This window comes from Podarcis bocagei (genome assembly GCF_964188305.1).
Source record: "Podarcis bocagei genome assembly, chromosome: 9".
Lineage (NCBI taxonomy): Eukaryota > Metazoa > Chordata > Lepidosauria > Squamata > Lacertidae > Podarcis > Podarcis bocagei.
In genome coordinates, this window is record NC_138134.1 from 57997252 (window position 1) to 58023361 (window position 26110).

General features: G+C 43.1%; 1 protein-coding gene across 1 annotated transcript in view; it reads left to right on the top strand.

The window, feature by feature from the left end:
- Positions 1-20709, top strand: part of TACR3 (tachykinin receptor 3) — a 34369-nt gene extending 13660 nt beyond the window's left edge. The window contains exons 4-5 of the mRNA XM_081209376.1: positions 16242-16438; positions 19992-20709. Coding sequence (XP_081065502.1) covers positions 16242-16438; positions 19992-20307 — 513 coding nt within the window. The 3' untranslated portion in view covers positions 20308-20709. The remainder of the gene's footprint in view (positions 1-16241; positions 16439-19991) is intronic.
- The last annotated feature ends 5401 nt before the right edge of the window (positions 20710-26110 follow it).

Sequence of the window (26110 nt, forward strand, 5' to 3'; positions counted from 1 at the left end):
TTTCATCCATGACATTAATGAAGTCCTGCTTCTCCCTGATTGAGCGGGTGCTGCCTTTTGCATAATGTATGGCTTGAAATGTTTGGCTGATGGGCTTCCCACCTCCTTTTTATTTTTTCGGTTACACTGGAAAGAACCATGGCACTTTCAATTTCAGGTGTGACTGTTAGCATCTTTTCTGATTGCACAGGCATTTGAGGACCGGCTAGAGGACAGTGTGTGCCTGTTCTCAGGGGGGAAGCTGTTAAAACATACAGTATCTGCCTCTCCATCTTGTTGTTTTAATAAAAATATTCTTACCAGCTGTCAACATCTGAGATGAGGGAGAATACAATCTAAAATAAATAAGAGACGTGTGGCCTGCATTGGCTGTATCTGAGTTACTGGCATCTTTATAGAAGGTTCTGGAGTGAGTGATCACAGACCAGATCCAGGTGCTCTTGAAGAAGCTGATTTTCTGGATCCATTTCAATCGGGGTTTAGGCCTGGTTTTGGCACAGAAACTGCCTTGGTCGCCCTGTATGATGACCTCTGTCAAGAGAGAGACACAGGAAACATGTCCCTGTTAATTCTTTTCGACCTCTCAGTGGCTTTTGATACCATCAACCATGGTATCCTTCTGGAGCAACTCTCCGAACTAGGAGTGGGTGGCACTGCTTTGCAGTGGTTCCAGTCCTACTTGTATGGTCACTCCCAGAGGGTGTTACTTGGGGAGTGCTTTTCAGCCCCATGGAACCTTCAATGTGGGGTTCCACAGGGCTCAATTCTACCCCCTACATTATTTAACATCTACATGAAACTGCTGGGTGGGGTTATACGGAGGTTTGAGTATGTTGTCAGCAGTATGCTGATGACGCTCAGCTCTATTTCTCCTTTACATCTGCAGACGAGGCAGTGGAAGTGCTGGACCAGTGTCTTGCCTCAGTAATTGACTGGATGAGAGCCAACAAACTGAAACTCAATCCAGATAAGACTGAGGGTGGGTTAGTGGGTGGTTTCCTAAACCAGATGGGTGGGAGATCGCCTGCTTTTGATGGGGTTACACTTTCTCTGAAGGAGCAGGCCTGTAGCTTGGGGGTACTCCTGGATCCTTTGATATTACTTGAGGCTCAGGTGGCCTCAGTGGCCTGGAGTGCCTTCCAGCAGCTTCGACTAGTGGCCTAGCTATACCCCTGTTTGGACAGGGATAGCCTAACTACTGTTGTCTATGCTTACCAGATGCAATGTGTTATACATAGGACTGCCTTTGAAGTCGGTTCGGAAACTTCAGCTGTTGCAGAATTCAGTGGCCAGGTTGCTCACCAGAGCAAGACGGTTTGAGCATATTACACCGATCCTGGTCCAACAGCACTGGCTACCAATTAGTTTCCGGGCCCAATTCAAAGTGCTGGTTTTGACCTATAAAGCCTTAAACGGCTCAGGACCAGAATACCTCAAGGACTGCCTCTTCCCATATGAACCCACCCAGACCCTGAGATCATCTTCTGAGGCCCTTCTTCGTGTGCCTCCTTCTCAGGAGGTCCAAAGGGTGGCAAAACAAGAACAGGCCTTCTCTGCAGTTGCTCCCCATCTGTGGAAGTTCACCTGGTGCCTTCATTATACACCTTTACGCACCACGCAAAAACGTTCCTTTTTAACCAGGCCTTTGCCTGACTTGATCTACAGTACTTCCTATACCCTTTCTAAAATGCTGGCTCTCTGGGGGGGGGTGGCGTGTTATTGGGTTGTTGTTTTTGTTTTGATTTTATGTATTTGATATTTATGTGAATCGCCTTGAGACCTTCAGGTATAGTGTGGTATAGAAATAACAACAACAACAACAACACAGGGTGTGCAAAGAGGAATTGGGTCACACCAGTATTCCTGTGCCTAGCACAAGAGGGAACTGGATGAGCCATTTTACTACCTCCTTTTCATTTTGTCAGTGAAACTAATGTTACGATATAGAAGCAATGCAGCCGCGAGCTGCTAGCTTGAAAACAGCACATGATGGAATGTTAGGACTGTTCCGTGGGAAACAGAGGGACAGTCAATTCACAGTGCAGAGGGCACCGGAATTAGCTCAGAGTGTAATATGAGCTGGACAGGAAGTGTTTGTTGTCTCTCGACTGCTGGAGTTTGAAGAGAGCAGTCATGTTTTTTGTAATGCTGCAAAGACAGAAATAAAAGCATGTAAATACGTTTCTGTCTAGCTCTTTCCCCCTGCCAGGGGGGGGGGCGTTCTTCTCACGCTGAGAAGGATCGCCTATCGTGACCTCTGCCTGGATCTTGCCGGGAATGCAGACAGGGAGGTCAACAGGAGATCAAGCCGGGTGCCTGGAGAGTTGGCAGTTTCTCCTGATAAAGGCTTGATTTTCGACAACTAAGAGGGTTGAAAAAGCAGAGTATAGGATTAACTACAAGACAAGACATGGGAGAACCTGTAAATTCCAGCTTCTCCAGTCTTAAGTCCAGTTCTTAAACTCTTGTGATAATTCAGTAGTACTTTAGAGTGATATTGACATATTCACCCATTCCCTACTTCAGAATCCCAGTCAGAAGGATTACTTACTGTTTTTCTGATTGCATTTTTATCCTGCCTTTCCTCCATGGAGTCCAAGGTAGTACACATAATTTTCATCCTCCTCATTTTTTCCTCACAACAATCCTGTGAGGTAGGTTAGGCTGAGAGAATTGGACTGACCCAAGGTCACCCCATGGGCTTTATGGCCAAGTGGGAATTTGAACCCTGGTCTCCCAGGTCCTAGGGTTTATCTACACTTACCTTTTCTCTGTGCTTCCCAGGCATGGCCCACGCCTCAGATCTCTGTGTCTGAGGACTCTTTCTTTTGCTCCAGAGCTTTCCCCATGAAGAGCTACTCTTTAAAGCTGAATTGGAACCAAGAGCAATCCACAGAAAACCCAAATTACCAGTTTTGCACTTCAGCTTTAAAGAGCAGGCTTATTTTTGCAGGAAATGCTCTGGGGGCAGAGAGGGGGAAAGCACTTGGATATGGAGCTTCAGAGCTCAGACCTGTGCCTGGAAAACAGCAGGCAAGATGTATGTGTGGATAAGCCCTCTAACTACTACATCACACTGTCTCCTGGCTTCTGAGCACAACAAGCACATTTCTCCAGGTCAGGCGCCACCTCTTCCAACAGCTGTGGTAGTTTGAACGAAGGCCTCTCAAGGAGAGAGGTGAGCAAAGTGCTGTCCTGCTCCCCTCCCCAAGCACCCCTCAGTCTGTGAGTTTAGCTGCCACTATAGAAATTCAAGCCATGAGTGACAGCTTACCTAGAATTTAAATCTCTACTCCTCCCATTGCAGTGGTGGCTGCAGTGCTGATAAAGGGTTGCCGGTGGGCAGTGTTTGACGGACTCATTTTTATGTGCCAAGTTAATTTCTGCTCTAGTAACTGAGATTGCTGGAGCATTGAGCACCTTGTTCAAAACAAATGCTCTCTCCTTCACCCTAGAACTATTTCGGCAGCAGTTTTTCTGAAGCTTGGTGCCAGCTTAATTGTGTGCAAGATTTAGTTGCAACCTTCTGCTGTTTAAGAGCGGTCAAATGTCATATCTGAGAGGCAGAAACCTACTTTGGTAACTGAATGTCAAGGCTATCCATACTGCATTGATGCAAAAACATTTGGAGCACATCTTCAAAAGTTTAAGCTTGACCTAAAAGCTCAAATTCAGATATACAATTTGAAAACCATTTTAATACCCTAATAATAATAATAATAATAATAATAATAATAATAATAATAATAATTTATTATTTATACCCCGCCCATCTGGCTGAGTTTCCCCAGCCACTATGGGTGGCTCCCAATCAAGTGTTAAAAACAGTACAGCGTTACATATTAAAAACTTCCCTGAACAGGGCTGCCTTAAGATGTCTTCTGAATGTCAGGTAGTTGTTTATCTCTTTGACATCTGATGGGAGGGCGTTCCACAGGGCGCGCGCCACTACAGAGAAGGCCCTCTGTCTGGTTCCCTGTAGCCTCACTTCTCGCAATGAGGGAACCGCCAGAAGGCTCTCGGCGCTGGATCTCAGTGTCCGGGCTGAATGATGGGGGTGGAGACGCTCCTTCAGGTATACAGGACCGAGGCTGTTTCTCTTGTAGTTATCCACATACAAGTTATAATTTTTCAATGAGTGAAATTACACATTTCTCCAGATTACTGATGTGGGATCCCCAACACATTGCCCACAGACATTGTGCCTGCTAAAATAAAATGTGACTTTTGCTGTCACTTTTTGTTTTGGGGGTAGGGGTTGGAGCAATAAGGACATAAAAAGTTGCCTTATACCAAACATTGGTTCATCTAGCTCAATATAGTCCACACTGACTGGCAGTGGGTCTCTAAGTTTTCAGACAAGGAGATTTTCCCAGTCCTATCTGGAGGTATCAGAGATTAAACCAAGGACCTTCTGTACACAAAGCAGGTGCTCTACCATTCAATTATGGTCCTCCTCCCCCAGTAAGACTTGTTTGCTCTGTTCGTGTTTTTGGTCTTTTATTTGTTTGGGGGGGGGTATTTATAATGTGTTGCTTGTTTTGCAGTGGATGGGTGGGTTTTAAGCATCATAAGTGTCTCTCTTGTGATGCCAAGAGGTTGCCCCCGGACTCAGAATGGTTGTTGACCTATGCAGTAAATCAACACGCATTTGTCCCAAAGAGCAGATCTCTATGCTTAATATTGAAGCACAAGGAGAGAGAGAGAGAGAGAGAGAGAGAGAGAGAGAGAGAGAGAGAGAGAGAGAGAGAGAGAAATCAAAACTGGCTAAATATATGCTGAAAGTACCATTCTGGAATGCTACGTTTAGGTCATTAGCATGGTTTGTAAAGAGTGAGAATGGGAACACCATGTACCATGTCATCCATTAAAAAGCTTCCCATTATCTTCAGCTTATAGGCTAAATGCTATAATGAAACAACAGCCAAATCCTTTACAAGGCAATTTTCTAGGTTGGTGCCACCATCTCCTTTTCTGTTAGCAAAAGTCCTTCTGCTGCTAAGGATCTGTCAAAGGTCTGGTGGTGGTGATAAAGTGAGAAATCACTCGCTGTGCCAGACACTATAAAGAAGAAGTGCAGAAGAAAATTTATTTGAAAGCAATGCTCAGAACAAAGAAATCTCTAAGGATATAATCCTGCATATGCTGGATGTATGCCCCATTGAACACATTGTAATGCACTGTGCTAAGCCCAACCCTGATATGTGACCCAAAAGAATAACACGGTGGATGGTTTCAAAAGCTTCTGTAAGGTGTGGGAGAATGATCAGGGCAGCACTTCCATTGCCCAAATCACTCACCAAGACTATTGCCATTCCATAGCTGCACCTAAAGCCCTTCACGGCCTAGGACCCTCGTACCTACGGGACCGCCTCTCCCGGTGTGCCCCACGGAGAGCCTCAAGGTCAATAAATAGCAACACCCTAGTGGTCCCGGGCCCTAAGGAAGTTAGATTGGCTTCAACCAGAGCCAGGGCCTTTTCAACACTGGCTCTGACCTGGTGGAACGCTCTGCCTCATGAGATCAGGGCCCTGCAGGATCTGATTTCTTTCCGCAGGGCCTGTAAGACAGAGTTGTTCCACCTGGCCTTTGGCTTGGAGCCAATTTGGTTCCCTCCCCCTCTTTCTTCTTTCTTTTTTCTTTTTTCTTTTTCCTTTCTTCTCCTGTGATGAGGCTGCATTTTAATATTTTAATGTTTCAGTATTTTAATGTTGTATTTTAATCTTGTTTTTAAGTTGTATTCATTCAACTTGTTTTTATTATTGCTTGTTAGCCGCCCAGAGCCTGGCCTTGGATGGGGAGGGAGGGGTATAAATAAATATTATTATTATTATTATTATTATTATTATTATTATTATTATTATTATTATTCAGCCTGACTGAGATGGATTTAAGAACAAACTGGAGCACCACCTTAAGGCTTTTAAGAATCACTCCTTCCTTCAAGGAGGCATGAATCACCTCCAAGGTCCAAACACCCTACCCTGATCTCACTGATTTAGCCAGCCAGGGCAGGGAAGCAAACATGTGGAGGGCTTCATTGCTTGCTCCCTTGCTGCAGAAGTTCCACCGGAAAACAAGGAAGCTGGCACAAGTCATGTGATGACAGAAACAAGCTAAAAGTGCAGACCAAGAGTGCTTTTCTACTCTAGTTGCCCCTTCATAGTTGTAATGCCTGAAGAAGACTTATAAAGTTCACTGGCTTGCCTTGAGCAAAGCACTGGTTCAGATCATAGAGCCAAACCATGGTTTATCACAAGCCGGTGGGTTCCCAGAGAGGATATTGTGGCTGCTTTGTTCCCCCTCTGGTGCTGCTGCTGTGCTACTCTGAAGAGAAGCCATTGTTTCGCTTAGTATGTCATCCAAATTCGGGCTCACAGTTTGTCTCCTCCAGAAAAACCACAAGCTGTAAATCCATGAACAAAGCTTTGGTTACCACTCATGGTTTGTGTGGAGCGAGACAAACCATAAACCCATATTTACCTCAGGCAGCAAAATCTCTTTTGGCTGGCTCCAGTGATCAGCAGTGCTGCCAACAATCTTCACATATGCTTGGGAGTAGTTTCTGTACCTCTAGCTGAGCAGATTCTAGAATTCTGGATGCAATGGGTTTTTCCTCCTTTCAGTAGCCTAACACTGGCGAAAGAGGAGAACCCAACGCAGGACTTGCTTTTGCTCACAGATCTTTCTGTCCAGATCAGAGCTAGGATTTATAATAACCACCTCCCTCTCCATTTCTTGTTCCAAACATCCGGAAAGAAAGAGCATTTTTTCAGAAATCTCATCTATATTCTCACAGGCATCTCTAATTTGAATTAAGCCTGTTAACGTCAACTTTCCTGCCACTGCATACTATTTACTTAACCATCCCACTACTAAAGGCAATGAAACACATTTCCTTATACTCTGCTAACGGAATAGCAATTAATTCAATTTCCAGCTCTTAATTTAACACTAAAATTGGGAGGGCAAAAGGTCTGTTGATATCAAACTTGGTAATAAATGGATTTAATGCATAGCAATGCAGATATGCTCCCACACCTTGACTTTCCCTGTGATTCATTCAAACCAAATGACTTCTCCCAAAGAACAGAGGCCTCTTCCAAATAAATGGTGTTTTATGTGTCAAACAAGTTCTGTCTTTTCACTCTTATTTTTTTTTAATGGGGTTCTCTTATCAATATTGACAATTGCTTCATGCAGCTCAGAACCAAACTAGAGGTGGCATCATTCATGCAATTAGCAATTGCATGGATTGATAGTGGGCAGAATATTAATTAGGCCGAGGGAGCTGAGTCTCAAGTATCCCTGCATCTATGTTATTTTCAAATAGAAAAAGATAGGTGCTTCTCTGCCATTAGCCTTTGCAAGCATCCAGTATTTCATTTTGGGCCATCAATTCCAGTTACTGTGCAAAGTTTACTGCGGTTGTTAAAAGGCAACTACAAAGGACAAAGAAATAGTTTATTGCTGAGGTGCTTGGAAAACTTGATAGCATTGCAATTTTGTTGTAATCCTCTTGAGACCAGTGCTGGATTTACATATAAGCTAAACAAACTGTAGCTTAGGGCCCCACTCTCTTAGGGGCCCCCAAAAAATGTAAAGAAAAAACAACTGGATATATGTTTCCAAAATATAAGATAAAAAAACAAATAAAATAAAACCTACATATAGCACCAGTGTTTTGTGTTGTGTAGGCTCCTATGATGTCAGTAATGGGCCCCGCCTGCTAGCCTGCTCCCTAAAATTTCACTGGTTTGCTCATTTCTATATATAGGAGGCATACATTCTGCATTTGCAAATGGCTTTAGATACCTGTTAGGTCCATAAATTACCATATAGCCTATGTTCAACACAAAAAAAAGCGACAATTTGTTGTTGACAAAGGACAGCTGGACATATAAAGGGCCCCATTACCTTCAGTAACTTAGGGCCTCATCAAACCTCAATCTGGCCCTACTTGAGACCAAGACACCTTTGACAAGAATAGCTCAATCAGTGTTGCGAGAGGGTTTGTGGTGGTTGCTCTTAGCTTTGCCCGTGATTATGCTAAGAACAGAGAATTCTGTTCTGTGACATAAGAACATAAAAAGAGCCTGCTGGATCAAACCAATGGCCTATTTAGTCCAGCATCCTGTTCTCACAGTGACCAACCAGTTGCTTGTGGGAACCCTGCAAGTGGGACATGAGGGCAACATCAGTATCCCCACCTGTGATTCCCAGTAACTGCTATTCAGGTGCATATACTGCCTCTGACAGTGAAGGCAGGACATAGCTGCCATGGCTAATAACCACTGAAATACATTTCCCCATCTGTGCTCCTGTTTTATTCTTCCACAAGAATGCCATGTCAGGGGTGTCAAACAATGTTCCCTAATGCAAACCATGCATCCCATCTATATTCCAGGCAAATGAAGAAGCCTCAGGTCCTCTTCAGGGATCTATGTAGCACAATGCCCTTACATACTAGGGCAAAGGGAACTGCTTGCCAATCACTGGCTTTGTGTGTCAGCTCCTCTTCCCCCACCACCTCATTCTCCTCAAATTAGAAACTGGATGTCATAGAGCTGGAAGGTGGGTGACATGGGGGCCTTGGCCTAATTTCATCTGAGGAGGAAGGGTGTCAGAGAGGAAGGGAGTGGCAGAAAGAGAGAGAAAGGGGGCGTCCTTCTGGATCTGCCCTTTCTTGCCATGGGAACGACCTCCAAGGGAATGTGACAGTCGATAGAAAAGAAGGTTCCTCACCTCTGCCATGGTGCATGTTGAGTCTAGGGCCCCATCTGCACTAAGCATTTTAAACAATATCATGGCACTTTAAATGATCGTGGCTTCACCCAAAGCACCTTTGTTAATGGGGCTGAGTTTATAGAGGACTCCCTGGGCTACAGTTCCCAGACGTCTCTGGGGGGAAGAAGAAGAAGAAGAAGAAGAAGAAGAAGAAGAAGAAGAAGAAGAAGAAGAAGAAGAAGAAGAAGAAGAATAGTAGTAGTAGTAGTAGTAGTAGTAGTAGTAGTAGTAGTAGTTTGGATTTGATATCCCGCTTTATCGCTACCCGAAGGAGTCTCAAAGCGGCTAACAATCTCCTTTTTCCTTCCTCCCCCACAACAAACACTCTGTGAGGAGAGTGGGGCTGAGAGACTTCAGAGAAGTGTGACTAGCCCAAGGTCACCCAGCAGCTGCATGTGGAGGAGCGGAGACGCAAACCCGGTTCACCAGATTACGAGTCTACCGCTCTTATCCACTACACCACACTGGCTTGAGTGTTAAGAGGACTTGAGTGTTGAACCACTCCAGGAATTTTAGCTCCTTGCAATTCTTGGCACCTTTAACAAACTACAGTTTCCAGGAAGGGTAAATATTGATGGAAAGGTGCACTCATTTATACACTTTTATAGATTTTCAAAGTGACACGTCAGGTTGCTGGATAAAAATAAATAAATTATCTCCTGATTCTTTAGGATAAAGCAGAACTTGGGAGAAGCTGGTGAGAAACAGCCAGACTGATCACCAAGTGCTTAATCATACTGATTGATTGAAGTCATATGCCTGCCAGCTCAATGCAAGGAACAACCTAACCCACTGGGAACGGAAGAAATGGAGTGGAGAAATGCAATTTGCCGTGAAAATTGCTGGATGATTTATGACAATATAATAATAATTTTGCCTGTGGTACTGGGTACTGTTTTTCAGTCCACTAATGATGCCATACTATAGACAAGTCAGCATTTTTGGAACGTAAGACAGATAAAAGGTTGAAAATGGGACAGTGGCATCAGAGCCGAGTTTAGAACAAAGTTTGTAGTGGCTGTTTGTTACCTGGTGTGGTTGTGTGTCATACTCTGCAGAAGGCAGACTTTTCTTTGAAGAGCTGTCCAGGTCTAATTTAAAGATAAAGAACCCAAAACCAGCAGCTAGACTGCAGACTGAACAGGCACATAGTCCACCTGATCCAAGTCTTCCCCACTTTGGAGTAACGATGGAGTGGAGTCTTTAGCAGAGGAGTCACCACTTCCTAAGCCCTGCTAGGCTTGTCGAAGTCAAGGTGCAGCGTGGGTAAAATCACCTAACAATCTATTAGGAAGACCCCAGAGCCTGTGCTACTGAATGTATTTACAGATGATAATACAGACTTGATAAATCCCTGCTTGGCTAATTTTGTAGCTGCACATATGACTATTGCCAGCTTTTGGAAGGACCTTAATGGAGCTGATTTAACAGCATTGTGTAAAAGGATTTGGCAGGTAGCCCTATCAGAGAAACTTACATGTACACTAAGAATAGCTAGAGGAAGTAAATGCAGAGAAATGTTTGCAGGAGACTGGTAGAATTTTATTGCTTATGCAAATATTTCAGACAACTAAAGGAGAGTCCCTAGGGTATGTGCCAGTATATGGATTTGTTAAAAGTTTGTCTTTTTCTTCTTGTTGTTTTTGTTACCCTTTGCATTTATTCAAAAGTTTTCTTCACAAAGAAACATCTTATTTTTGTTTCTGAATTTGTTCAATTGGGTAGGGTCCAGATTTTGTAATGTTCTTTTCTCTCTTTAATTTATTTTTATTGGTTACATTTGTTATACAAATTAAAAATAATTAATAGTGTTTTTTAAAAATGAAAATGGGTGGCTTTTCCATTTTTTATCCTCGTTTGATTTTCTTTTTCTTTTTCAAAATTTCTCCATCATTGATTCAGAAAATAGTTGTGCAGTGTCAGGGCTTGCATATCTTTTTTTCCCCAGGGTGAGAAGGCATCTGGGAATGAGGGGCTTTGGATCCAGAGGTTACAACCTTCCCCTGTTGCAATCCTGAAATGTCCCACTTTTGCAATTACCACCTGCAGAGCAGCCAGGACAGTGCAACTGTCATGATCCCTGAATCCAGCAGCTATCTAGACACAGAGTCAGAGTTGACTGCTGGAAATCAGGAAACCACTGCACTCAAAGCTGTCAAACAGGAGCCCCCAGAATAAATTCCCAAGCCACCAGGGCCTCTGTGATGAGAGCCTGGACCCTTTTGAGAGCCAGTGTGGTGTAGTGGTTAAGAGCGGTAGTCACGTAATCTGGGTAACCGGGTTCGCGTCTCCGCTCCTCCACATGCAGCTGCTGGGTGACCTTGGGCCAGTCACACTTCTTTGAAGTCTCTCAGCCCCACTCACCTCACAGAGTGTTTGTTGTGGGGGAGGAAGGGAAAGGAGATTGTTAGCCGCTTTGAGACTCCTGAAAGGGAGTTAAAGGCGGGATATCAAATCCAAACTCTTCTACTCTTCTTCTTCTTCTTCTTCTTCTTCTTTTGGGCACTTTCCCCTAAGCCTGAGGAACCAGATGCCTCCCACCAGCAGAAGGCTATGGATAGACATAGCATTCCTGTCTTCAGTACAGTGGGTTGGCGCTTTAAAGCTCTGATGTTCTCCATTAGCAGATAGAGTCTGGAGGAGATATTCAGGAAACAGTGACTTAAAGGCTCCCAGTCTGCTCTGGACAAAAGTTGGAGCAAGTTGCTCACTTGGAGCTATCCATGGTCCTGAGCAGCCTTGCTGCTTTCCCTGTGCATTGGACAACAACAGACCTCTCTCACACACTTTGGAGGTCCATAGGATTTCACCCTTAATTCAACATTTCCATATGTTTTTATGTATAACAGAAAGCTCGTTCACGTGTTACTTTGAACATAAGCGCAATCTATCTCTATAGATGCACACAGATGCTGATTTGTAGAGCTCAACTAACAGACACATAGGTACGCAAATTATACCCTCATAGAACACCCCCAGCGTTGCATAGCCACGCACTTTCTTCCTTCTTTCATCCCAACCTCTTCTATGTTGCTGTCACCACACAAAGTTGGCTCTTGGAGATATTGCCATAGACATCTTTGCCTTCCCTTCTTTTTGTTGTTGTTTAGTCATTTAGTCGTGTTCGACTCTTCGTGACCCCATGGACCAGAGCACGCCAGGCACTCCTGTCTTCCACTGCCTCCCGCAGTTTGGTCAAACTCATTCTGGTAGCTTCGAGAACACTATCCAACCATCTCGTCCTCTGCCGTCCCCTTCTCCTTGTGCCCTCCATCTTTCCCAACATCAGGGTCTTTTCCAGGGAGTCTTCTCTTTTCATGAGGTGGCCAAAGTATTGGAGCCTCAGCTTCACGATCTGTCCTTCCAGTGAGCACTCAGGGCTGATTTCCTTAAGAATGGATAGGTTTGATCTTCTTGCAGTCCATGGGACTCTCAAGAGTCTCCTCCAGCACCATAATTCAAAAGCATAAATTCTTTGGCGATCAGCCTTCTTTATGGTCCAGCTTTCACTTCCATACATTACCTGCATCATATTTCCTTTTGGTTACAATCCACCAACTACTGCAGCAATTGCATTTAGGTGCTATCCAATACGCACTGACCTGGAAGTAAGTCCCATAGATAGAATTGCACTCCTAGTAGTGCAAAAAAAAAAGGTGATGTGACATCATCATGTTGGAAGACCCCACTTTCCCCAAGGGGCAGGAAGGATGGGAAAACTCATAATGCAATCCCATAATGTTTAATAATGTAAAACATGTGACCAAAGCAGAGAAGAGGAGCAAAGTGTGAGTGCTCAGTACTGAGGTCGTGTTTCCTTCTTCTCTTTTATGACTAACAGCCGGAATGGGGAAGCTATGTCTCTCTAGATTTTGTTAGATTCCAGTCCCTTCAGATCCAGCCAACATGGTCAGGGATGATGAAAGAGGGAGTCTTGACAACATCTAGAGAGGTACATGTTTCCTATTCCATTTTAGCAGCTTCAATCTGAAATGGACTTCAATGATAGGGAAAGAAGCAGTCCATGAACAAAAGCAAAATATTTTCTCTTTAAGTATATGCTGCCTACCCTTTACAAGGAAATGTTCTTGTGTTGGGAGAAAATGCAATAAATAAATGCACACTGTTAAAATGTAAGTGGTAGTTATTGCAGTAGGAGGAGAGCTGGACTACAATTTTCTATATTTATAGGGCTAAAGTAGCACTGAGGAAAAGTACTAGTTTTATTCCTCCCAGAGTGCAGTAATAAAGCAGCTAGCATATTTGCAAAGCTTAAGCAGGGTTTGGCTTGTTTTAAAATTGGATGGGGGACTGTGTGTTGAGATTCCTGCCTTACTTAGACAAGTTGATCCTTGGGGTCCCTTCTAACTCTACAGTTCTATGATTCTATCATTCTAAGACGCAGTTTTCCAAATCCTCCAAATTCATAGCGGTGAAGCAATGATTTAGCATGTCTTCAAACTTCTTGTGCAGAAATAGATTAATCATTGCAATTGCAGGAGCAATCAAAACAATAGAAACTCTTTTCAGTGGTTCCACCCCTGACTGGAGTCCTTTCAACACTTTTATTTATTTTACCATGTCTTGTAACCATAGAATCATTTAAAATGTTAAAATCTAGAAGTACTATTTTCATCTTTGTACTGATGTTGTTTGACGTTGCTGCTTTTAGTCTGTTTCATGCTGTTGCTGATTTTGTTTTGTTCTAATTTCATGGAGGTGCTTAAATTGCTTTAAATGATTTGTTGTTGTTACTGCTGCTGCTGCTGCTGCTGTTATTGTTGTTGTTGTTATTATTTACTGCAAACTACCCGGAGAGCATGTGCTACTGAGCAGCATGTAAATATTACTGCCTAAGACGTGCAACTGCACTTCCAGATAAATATTTAAGGATGAATGTTGGCTGACACATAGTAAGCCCTCAAAACCAAACCTTTCCACTATAACTAATTTTTCATGTCTTCATTGATGGGAACAACTATTTTTTACCCTCCAGCCACCTTGGAGGTTGCTGAGCCAAAGCTCCCTGTTGCCCCACCCCCAAAATTGCCTACTGCCAATTTATTTTGACATAAATAATACTCATCCGTATCTCTCTTTCCCTGCTGCTGTTGAAAATTGGGTGGAGTATGTGTTGATGGCAACACAGAGGGTGGACAGATTTGGCCCAGTGGCCTTCAGACTACAATTCCCATCAATCTGACCACTGGTCTTGCTAGCTAGGGATGGTGGGAGTTGTAGTCCAAAAACAGCTGGAGACCCAAGGTTGGGAAACACTGCTTTAGATGGTCAAAAAGAATGTGAAAATTAATGAATGCATGGAGTTATCTAAATAAATGCAGTATTAATTCTTGGATCACTAGAACTACCAATTCAATGGTGGGAGCGGGGAGTATCTTTGTTTTGTCAGTTCTGCATGTAACAGAAGCAGATCTGTGAGTTTGCAGTGACACAGGATGGGCAGGTCACAACACTGGGGAAAGCATTCAGTTAACAGTTATAAGAAGGCTTCCATCATCCACAAGCTGCCAGAAAACATGACCCACGGGAACAACATGACATGAACAAACCCACTTTTGATGTTGTATGTCATGGCATTGTGGCTTTTTTGCTTTCAGGCATCATCCAAGCATACACAGAGAGAAAATGGGGCAGCAAAAAAATTAACACTGAAATAGGAAGCTGCCTTATACCAAATCAAAAGGTTGGTCTATTTAACTCAGTATTGTTTGCACTGACTGGCAGCACCTTTCTGGGGTTCCACATAAAGCACAACCCCAGTCTTACCTGGATGTGATGTGGATTGAGCCTGGAACCTTCCGCCACAAGGCAGATCCTCTTACCATGGAGCTACAGTCATAACTATGCCAAAGGCAAAAAGGATGCCCATTGCTAAATCTCTGCATTCACTTCCTCTACACCTCTCTAAGCTTGCAGGGGAGGTGGGTGTCCTTGAAGTCATCTCAGCACATCTTATTTTAGTGTCCTTTCTGACAACCATCTTTTTAAAAAAGAGTCTTGTGGGTTTATCCTCATTTAAAGAGTATTTAATCTTTCCTTCTTGTTTATTGCATAACCTAGACTTTTTCTTTCTGTTCTATCCTTTGTTCTCCACTGGGCAAGGAATTCCATATTCTGTTTATGGTTATTACTTTTGAAGTACAGTGGTACCTCGGGTTACAGGCACTTCAGGTTACAGACTTCACTGACCCAGAAATAGTACCTCAGGTTAAGAACTTTGCTTCAAGATGAGAACAGAAATTGCATGATGGTGGTGCAGTGGCAGTGGGAGGCCCCATTAGCTAAAGTAGTACCTCAGGTTAAGAACAGTTTCAGGTTAAGAACGGACCTCCAGAACTAATTAAGTTCTTAACCCAAGGTACCACTGTTGAGGGAAATGAATGAAGTTAAGTGTTCCTTATCTGACCATTCTCAAAAGGTTCCACTTCATCACTTCATGTGTCAAGTCTTCTGTTTTATCCGTTCATACAGTCGCTGGCTTTTTGACCTGCTGACCCCCAAAGTGGCTAGATAACACACTTAAAACTAAAAACTAAAACTAAACCACACACAACAGCACAATAAAGATCAAGTAATGGAGAAGTGGGAGGTGGTATTCAGTGGTCTGTGAATCATAAAAGAGATCTAGCTAGCCATTCAGCAAGCCCAAATGCAGATAGTTGCTTTTTCTTAAATCACAGAGGTCACTAAATCAAGCGCCTTGAGATTCAGATGTCAATTCTGTGTGGGCAATTCCCTTCTCAAAAAACAATGTTTGCCACACCAGGGAGAAAGTGCCCTGCAGAAAAACAGCTGCTCACATTAAGCCTTGCAGGGACAGTAACTTGATGAAAACTAATTCAGTCTCTATCCTTTGGCCTGGTTCCCTGCTGGAATGCTTTGTGCTGCCTGGGGGGGGGGGATATTGGCACATGTTTGTCCCTGCTTAATACTCTGCTTTGCCTCTTCCCATTACCATCCATATGTCCAGAATGTTGATAGATTTATCTCAGATTCTAACAGCTGCAAATGGGCAACATTAATAATATGGTGTTGCATAGAATAAAAGACGTTCAGGAACTATTATGTCAAAGAGATTATTACACTGTGGTTTCTGCCTATTTCCTATATGGAAGCTTCTGATCAAATTCCAGTTTAGTACAGGTGCCTATCTTTCTACCTATCTATCTCTGAATATGATGCACATGTCATATAATAAGACATATATGCTATCATTTGTGTGCTTGTTACCCCACAAACATGATATACTATGGGCAACCCAGTCAGATGGGCAGGATTATTATTATTATTGGTGAGTTTCCTTATTTGTTTCAGTCTTCTTGTATCATGTGTGTGTGTTCCCTGTATTTTAGTTCTATTCAAAAAATAAAATTCCATGATTAAAAGACATTTATGTCCACACATTTCCCCAAAACTCCTCTCTTTTTCTGCAGGTGGTTAAAATGATGATTGTTGTCGTCCTGACATTTGCAGTCTGCTGGTTGCCGTACCACATTTATTTTATAGCTACTGGCATCTATGAGAACTTGGGCCGCTGGAAATACATTCAGCAAGTCTACTTAGCCACCTTCTGGCTTGCTATGAGCTCCACCATGTACAACCCGATCATCTACTGCTGCCTCAATAAAAGGTAAAATTGCCTCAGAATTCCTTGAGCCATTTGTGGCTGTAGTTTAGGAATAACCTGTTGGACGACTGTGGGCATTTTCGTTTTGCTTATTCACATTTTCAAATCAAGATATCCTCCTACTTTCCCTTGAATCTTGCGGTACTTTATATTTCAAGCAGAAGATTCCTTCAAACAGAGGGCAGGCCTCTGCAAAGCAGAACACATGACCACCTTCTTTCTGCCTGATACAGTACATTCTAGGGAAGAGATGCCATTGGAGCCCACTGAATGATAAAGTGGCTTTGAATTTGCTAGACAGAATCCGATTCATGCTGTTTCACAGTATCACCACTTCCCTTCTATCTACATAATGAGTAGGAACTGCATGCCTATTTCATTGAACTCAGTTGGAATCTAGACACATATAAAAACTTCTGAAAATGCCTTCTTAAAGCATTTTTTAAAATACATTGAATTTTCCATAAGGCTCACCATTGCCATCTAGCGTCACATTGCATATTGCACTTAAAGCACACTTAAAATATTTTATTTGCAGCTGTATAGCTGAATCCTCAGACACGGAGTGGCATTGCCATCTTTTTGGGGGGAACCTGCTCATTTGACACTTGGAAATTCAGCAGATGAAGGTTTGCTCAATATGACACCTGAAACGCTATCTATCCACTGCAGTGCAGCAGGGAGTGATGGGTATTAACTTGGGGAATCAAAATTCAAATTCGTCTTCTGCTGTGAAATGTATCTTCTACTCTGATCTACTTCATAGGCTTACAAAGCTGAAATGCTCCTCTGAGAAAGAATATAGAAATGTTACAAACAAATGCTAGGAAACAGTTCACCATGAGTTTTTAATGGCACGGGAGCACATTTTGCTTTAGTGATACTGTTAAATGCCAACCAGGAACGGATTGGATTATTTTTTAATTAGCAACCCTTCATGACTGAGCCTGATTACACCTTCAAGACTAACAGATTTACAAGCATATGCCACAATAATCTGTTCATCAATATGGTGCTACAAGACTCCGCCTTGTGTTTACTGTAGCAGACTAACACGGCTTCCCTCACCCATGCCATATTATGCAAGATGCAATGGATTGCAAGATGTGTAGATGTTGGACTTGGAACACAAAATGAAGTAGCAGAAAACATTGTTTACTTTCTGCTCCCTTCAGGCTGAAATGTGAACTATGCTTTTCAATTCATCTGTTAGGCCCTGGTCTGCTTTTTAATTCTCATCTGACTTTGATTCACCTGCTTTAACTCAAACAAAGCATTTTGCCTCTGGTGGCTATAGGAACACTCTTGCTAAATAATAATAATAATAATAATAATAATAATAATAATAATAATAATAATAATAATAACAACAACAACAACAACAACAACAACAATAACAATAATAATAATAATTTATTATTTGTACCCCACCCACTCTGGGCGGCTTCCACAGAAACCAAAAATACACTAAAATATCACACATTAAAAACTTCCCTGAACAGAGCTGCCTTAAGATGTCTTCTGAATGTCAGGTAGCTAAACTACATTTCTCACCTTGTTTCAGTCTCAAAACATGTGAACGGCATTATTAATACAGAAAACAATGCATCTGTCCCTGTCCAGAGCTTCTGTTATTGCCTGTCAGGGGCTGCCTCAGGTCTCAGCTCACAAAAGACCAACGCCAAGCTCTTCTTATATACAAGGATGTTTATTGCAGTTCATTATTGGTTCCACAACCGAGGCGTGCAGCCCCGCGTCTCTTAGCCTAAGACATTAGAAGTCCCCTCTGAATCGGTCCCGCCTCTACACCAGTTTAAGAGGCTTGTGCTAGACCACCTCTTCCTGTCCTTTCTTTTCCGCAGGGTCTTTCTGCCCCCCTGGGTTCCTTCCCTCCTGCTTTCCCCTGACGCGGATCCCTCAGATGCCTGCTCCCCCCTCCTTCGTGCTTTGGGGCCAGGCTCCTCCTCCGGGCTCTCTGCATTTCCGCGCGCCTCCACATTTGAACTTGGCGCGCGTTCGCTACCCCTGACCTTCCTTTTGACAGTTACACTACTCCCTGTACTACTCTCCGCCCCTTCCGGCAGGACATCCTGCCCCGATCTCCTTCCCCTGTCTCCTTCCTGCTCTTCTCCGTGTGTCACACTGGGAACTCCACCCTCTTCACTCCGTTCCTCCTGGGAAGCCGACCCCGATCTCCCACTCCCACTCGGGGTTTCCCTGCTGCTTCCCTGCTCCTGGCAAGTCCCCCCTGTGACCCCCCTTGGCTTGACCAGGGGCGCCCCCTTCTGGGAATCCTCCGATTCACTTGAGAGACTCATGGAAGACCTCAAGTCATTGTCATCCTCTTCCTCACTGTCCTGGGATTCTTCCTCATCGCTCTCCGTCTCCCCCCTTACCTGTGCCTCTGTCCCTGAACCCCTGACATTGCCTAAATCTGTAAACATAGAATCAAACATACACAGTCCTTTGGCTTTTATCAGTACGTCTTTACAAATCCAGATAACTAACCTAAGCCTTTATTGCAGGGGAGAAGCTAACTGATTGTAGCTGGACTTCATGCAAAAACCACAGGGTGGTTTACTATATAAAAACACCAAAATGCATACCATAATAACAAACAAAAACAATACCTCCATTTAAAAGGCTATAGATTGTTTAATTAGCCAAAGGCCTGGAAGGAAAAGAATGTTTTTGCCTGGCACTTAAAGATATGTAATGAAGACACCAGGCGAAGAAGGGTCTCAGATGATGATCACAGGGTCCAGGCCACATACTAGGCAGACAGACACCTGGAGCCCTGGCATGCATCCAAAACAAATCAAATTTATTAAAGCTTTTTGCAAGTTTATACCAGGAAACAGGCAATTTAGAAGTAAATTGAATAATCAAGTTAAAAGCTTAAAGCTAAGAAACTCAATTGGTTAGCTTCACAGAATTGTTTCTTGAAGACTTTTCTGTGGTGACAGACTAATCAAAAACAGTTGACCAGTGGAGGTGACCTGCCCGCCAGGAATCCCATGCTCTCCTGTCAGCACAAGGGCAGGAAACCAAGTCCAAGAGATCACACGTACCTCATATTTATACAGTTCTTAAGAAACTGGGGTTCCTTAAAAGCTAATGATAGACACTTCAGTATCTAATTGGTTCACCTAATTTGCCTCTTTTCCCTTCGTGTTTCCCTCTGGCACTCTAGATGTCTTGCACAAGTACACCCCAGATGTCCTCCACATGTCCTGTTCATTTCTCAAACATGCTAACAGGTCCCTAGATGTTTAACTCCCATTGATGAGTGTGCACACATCCACGTGAAGAGTGCCTTCTCAGTTAAACACTTCCTTGTTCCCTGATATGTCCCTTTGTGCTGCTTGTTCCCCTTTCTCCATTCCCTCTTCGTCCCACAAGCCTGATTACATTTTCTGCCATAGTAACTGTACTACATGTTGAAACACTGCCACCTCTCCCCACCATTTTAGGTGCCTAAGCTTGCAACATTATGCTGTTTGATATCTCCTGCAGTACAAATACATTGCGAGTGACTGGGTTTCTTTGCTTTCAGGTTCAGAGCTGGTTTCAAGAGAGCTTTCCAGTGGTGTCCTTTCATTGAAGTATCTAGTTACGATGAACTGGAACTCAAGACAACCAGGTTCCACCCTACCAGGCAAAGTAGCCTTTACACAGTTTCCAGAATGGAATCCAGCATGTCGGTGGTATTTGACCCCAACGATGGAGAAACCACCAAGTCTAGCCGCAAGAAAAGAGCTCCTTCACAGGAACCCAGCTTCAATGGTTGCTCACACAGGAGCTCCAAAGCCATGTCAACAGCGTCAAGTTACATCAACTCCCCATATACATCGGTGGACGAGTACTCCTAAAGTCTTAGGTGGATGTGGGAGAAAGGAGTATTGCTCATAGGACAATGCTTAGAACAGGCATGGGCAAACTTGGCCCTCCAGATGTTTTGGGACTACAACTCCCATCATCCCTAGCTAACAGGACCAGTGATCAGGGATGATGGTAATTGTAGTCCCAAAACATCTGGAGGGCCAAGTTTGCCCATGCCTGCCTTAGAACTAAACATCCAAACTTCTGGAAGGCAACTAAGCTACAGATCCCGAGCAATGATTGCATGTTTGTGTGCATAAATATGTTGTCATCATAAGCCTTCTTGAGCTCAACCTGTCTCTATGCTATGGAAAATACAATACTGACATGATACCTGTTTACATCAGTCTAATGGCACGGTGCCATATTGTAAAATGGAATGTTTGTTTTTTTTATTAAAAAAAACGGGCTGAATCCGGAGCAAATTGGATTCCACTGAAATCCATGTGAGAAGTTAGTCATAGCTAACTTAAGTCCCATTGATTTCAATGAGAGCTAAAAGTGCAACTACCTTGTTCTGATTCCAATCCAGTGCATCTTGTTCCAATCCGTGTGACGTGCAGAAATTTTATTGGCAATTAAGGCAACAGGTGGCTCTTCTCTAACTTGCTGACTTGTAAATGCTACCATTTACAATGGCACAAAACCTCTACCAGCATTTGGTTCAGTTTTACTATTTAATTTGGTGGACAAGAACTTTAAAAAAGAAATGGTTAAAATTATTCGAGAAGCAGATTTTGCTAATCTTCCACCTAGCATTGTTGGATGGATCTAGACTTCACTATGTAGCTGGGAGACAGCTAACCTTTCAAGAGAAGGGCTTCTGTATAGGGCTAGCAGGTTCCTACCTCATCACCTACTCCCTACTTCAGAGAATGACGTTGATGCCAATGCTGTTTAATTTTATTTCTATGCCACCATTCCTCTTGACAGAGTGGGGAACAGCGTAAGAAGTCCAGCAACTATACGATGTAATTTAAAACAAAAAGCACAACTAAAATAATGATATCCTACATCAGTCCCATTTGCTACATCGGAAGGGAGAAAGGGTGGAAGGACGGACCAACATCATTTCATACAGAAGTCAGAGGCTTCTACGTGCACATTTACATATGCATATCTCTCTAACCAGACAAGCAAGATAACTTATCACAGTTCAGGGACACATTCCAGCTGGGCAAAAGCTTTATTTATTTATTTATTTATTTATTTATTTATGGGATGGGACGTCCCTATTTTCATCAGAGAAATGTTGGAGGGTATGCTGTATTACTTAATCTTACCCATTATATACATTAAGTGAGGGGTGCACTCTTAATTGCCTGCATAGGCCCGGTGGAACAGAAGAGTATTCAGCAGGTGTTTAAAAGTTGGCACAGAAGTCACCTGCCAAAGGAGGGTACAGGGCAGGGCTGCTTAGGGGCATGGCCTAAAAGGGGTGTGTGGCTAGGGGAACTTTCATGGCCTAGTGAGTCCTGAAGGCCAAGCAGAGATGGATCTAGGGGCACATTAACTCCTGGGTTTTCCCACCTCTGAATTACATTGGCTGGCAGTAGCTCTCCAGAACTTTCTTGGAGTTATTGTAAATTGAAGAGGCAATGTTCTGTATGCAAATAATGTGTTGTATGACAGCTAAGAATGGCTGGGAAAACCCAGCCAGATGGGTGGGCTATAAGTAAATTATTATTATTATTATTATTATTATTATTATTATTATTATTATTAAGCTATGACCCTTGCTGAAAAAATCCAGGATTTATCAGTCGGTAACTTCATAGCCCCATCCAAGCCAGGATGATGCAAGAAAATGAATAATTTACCTCAATTCCATACCTCATAATTTAATGTCACAGAAACCTTCTTCCAAGAGTTTTCGTACCGGAGATAAATGATTACCCAAATGCGCAGGGTGATTTTCAGATTGTATAACATGTGACATGTAAGTGGACAATTGCTAAGGAAATGAAACGCAGTCATAGTTGACCTCAAAGGAGGAACCTTCTCAAAATGAGGGGACTGGTGAAATGGAAGTTGAATATTGAGTCATGCTGCCTTGCCTGCAGATGCTATTGTTCCACCTGGTCTATACAATTTCTGGTTGATGGAGGAAGCTTGTCTCCAGAGTTCAATGCAGGGGTTTTTAGATGGAAAAAAATAATATTCATCTGGTATCCTTTTGTTTAACAATTATTTCACCTTTCTACTGTTATTGCAACCTAGCTCCCTGGAGCTAGCTAATCAATAGGTTTTCTGGATCCTCATGTCCTCAAGACCTGGCAAGAAGGCCAAGCATAGAGAATCAACCACAGGACTGTACAAAATCAAGAAAGAGTCCTTCATTTCAGCCCAGCTCATCTTTGGTTCACTCCTGAACAGAACATGGAGGTTGACAGAAAAGGTCCCATAACAGTGCTCAGTGTCCAAGGAACACTACATTAGAAGGAACTGTGAAGATTGTACAAAAAATGGAATGTACAGTACATTGCAAGGACATTTTTTTCTCCACTCAGTTCAAATCAGTTTTGTCTGTACAGGTTTAATATTGTAATATTTTGTAAAGTATATGTCTTTACAAGTGTGCAATGGCACGTGATCAAATGTCAAAAAAAGTAGAGAGAGAAAACGAAACCTGTGTTTGGAAATATTTTCTTGCTGCTGAAATATTATAGAATCAACACCTTGTGTTTCTGCTGCATGCTGAAATTTATTAGAAAAATGTCCCGGCTTTGCTTTGGAGAGATCTGTAATGCCAGATGTCATGGTAACCATGAAAGTCACTTACCAAGTTACCAGTGTTTTCCTGTCCAGGCGCTAATTGTTACAGAGATGCACAGTTAAGATGGGGAGGACCTTGGGACACCATTCAGCCAATGTTAAGGACATGTTAGGTCCCACTGGCATGTTCAAGACTCTGCTCTAGAAATCATTGGGAAGTTAAATGGCATTACTTTACCTGGATTCATTGCCATGATTAATTGAAGTGCCTACAATATATTAAACGCTGTGTGGGAATGAAATGAATTCATCCCTGCTCATAAGCTCACACTCTTAAAAAAAAAGGTGAAATAAAAGTGGAAAAGGAAAAGATTGTTACTAGGTATGCAAGGGCAAAGTGTGAAGCTTGGAGTCCCCAGGTAGAAGCACTGATTTCTACCAATGCTGCCCTTCTCTGAAGCCTCCTGGCGTCAAATCCCATGTGATTCTGAAAGGCCCCCTGACCAGAACAGGGAAGCAGGGGCAGATAGATAGATGTTGTTGTTTAGTCGTTTAGTCATGTCCGACTCTTCGTGACCCCATGGACCAGAGCAAGCCAGGCACTCCTGTCTTCCACTGACTCCCACAGTTTGGGCAAACTCATTCTGGTAGCTTCAAGAACACTATCCAACCATCTCGTCCTCTGTCATCCCCTTTGCCTTGTGCCCTCCATCTTTCCCAACATCAGGGTCTTTTCCACGGAGTCTTCTCTTCTCATGAGGTGGCCAAAGCATTGGAGCCTCAGCTTCAGGATCTATCCTTCCAGTGAGCACTCGGGGCTGATTTCCTTAAGAATGGATAGGTTTGATCTTCTTGCAGTCCATGGGACTCTCAAGAGTCTCCTCCAGCACCATAATTGAAAAGCATCAATTCTTCGGCGATCAGCCTTCTTTATGATCCAGTTCTCACTTCCATAGATAGATAGATAAACTTTATTCGCATTAGCCAACAGCCATAGCAACATAAAACAAGCAATATATACAAATAAAATACATACAAATAAAAAAGACAGCAATGGGTAAAAAGGGCAATCAAATGACCAAGGCAGGGGCAGATAACAGACACCTTTTGTGACTTCAGCTTACAGAAATGGAAATGGAAAAGTTAAAAACCAGAACATAATCATCACACAAATGGTAATAGTATCAAGTTAGTCAACAATGAATATAAAGAAGAACTCACAAGGGGTGGGGATTGAATGTTTAAACATTCCTTAAGAGAAGGTCATATGGAGGCAGTTCCATGTATAAGGGCCCATGAAGGAGCGTGAAGACAAGCAGGAGCTGCTGGTGGGGCAGTAGGTTGGCTATGCCAATGTGCCCGCTCTCTGCCCCACCCACTCCAGACCATCCTGGTAAGAGGCACAGATGCTGCTGTCATGAGGCCAGTTCTACAGCACCAACCAACCCCATCAGCCCCTCGCCTCTGACATCCACTAATAGTATACAGCAGTGGAAGTCTAGTAGAGTGAAAGCAGAGAAAATAGATAAGAAGAGGCAAGGTTGTGAGTAGTCTTAAAAGTGAGAAAAGAGGTTAAACTCAATTTGGATTGTGCCCAGGTTTTCCAAATGTGTAGCTCTTCATGCCTGGTGCTAATACTGTAGTCACTGAGAAGCAAACTATGCTTTTTGCAACACAAGAATATTGGGTTGGATCCAGGACAAGTAGTCACAAGGATGTTCCTTTGATTTCAAGGGCCTCTGTTAGTCATTTCACATTGGTCTTAATGGGATACAAGTGTGACTAATTTGTTCTGGATCCAGCCCATTATTTATACCACTTGCCTAAGAACAGCTAGAACAGCCCATTTGCCCAAAAATATGAAAGGGTGGTTTGTCCCAGTACATTTCATTCAAACACTATGAATATGTAGCACAGATTTCCTCCAATCTTGTACCCTCCCAGAGTTTTGGACTCCAATTCCCATCATCCCAAGATAGCATGGCCAATGGTCAGGGATGATGGTAGCTGAGGTCCTGCAACATGTAGAAAATGTCAGGTTATGAAAGACTGGGCAATGCCCTTTGCACTGCGGTCCCCAAGACCCTGACAGTCAGCAGGCTATCAGGCACTTGGGAACCCCATGCATGGGATGGGGGCCAGATAAAGATTTGGCCCCCAGAGCCCAAAAGATTCCACACTCCTGCTCCTAGGCCACCATCCTTAGGTAGTTAATGGCCAAAGCTTGCGTCCTTTTATGACCCTGGAGGATCCATTTAGCACAGAGAAACAAACAGTAAAGCAGCTTGAATGTACCTGAAGAGTAGAGTATCCATAGGTCAATTAATAATAATAATAATTTTTTATTTATACCCCACCCTCCCCAGCCAAGACCGGGCTCAGGGCGGATGACTATTAACTTACTTACAATTAACAATTAACTTACTCATAACACAGGTTTGGAAAAGTTACAGGGGGAACTCAAATCAGCCCTGCCTTTTCCTTCAAAGGTCACTCTCTGCTGCTTTGTTCAACAAATCAAAGATTGGAGGTTATTTTCCTCCACCCCCATGGCAATTGTCAGCTTGTTTTTACACTTCATTAGGAGTAATTTCCATAATTACTGACTCAATGAAATGTCACAATACTGTAGAATCATCAAGCTGCACACTAGGAAATGAAGTTCTTGCCACTGTGAAGCCCATGTAGGGATAGTCTGGTTTTTAAAAGCCAGGTTTGCAACATGAGAAAGGAGGGAGATCAATTTCCATTTTAAGCTTTCCGGAAAATATTTTTACAGTAAGAATGAAACAGTGTCTCCGGGGTCACATATGGGTTCACACAGCAAAGGATGCTCTGATGGAGGTGGCCTGGAGAGAACACACCACTGAGCAGGAATTGCTTTTTGCACATCCCCAGGCAGGATCCACACTTCTGAGGAGGTGAGAACCACAGGAAAGTCCACAGAAAAGGCAAAGATGCAGTGATGTGCTCCCAAATGGATCAAAACATTCTGTGTGTCTGTGTGTCTGGTCTGTTTCTGTGTGTTCACAGGACAGGACAGTATGAAAGAGTTTAAAACTACCAAGCAACCCAAAC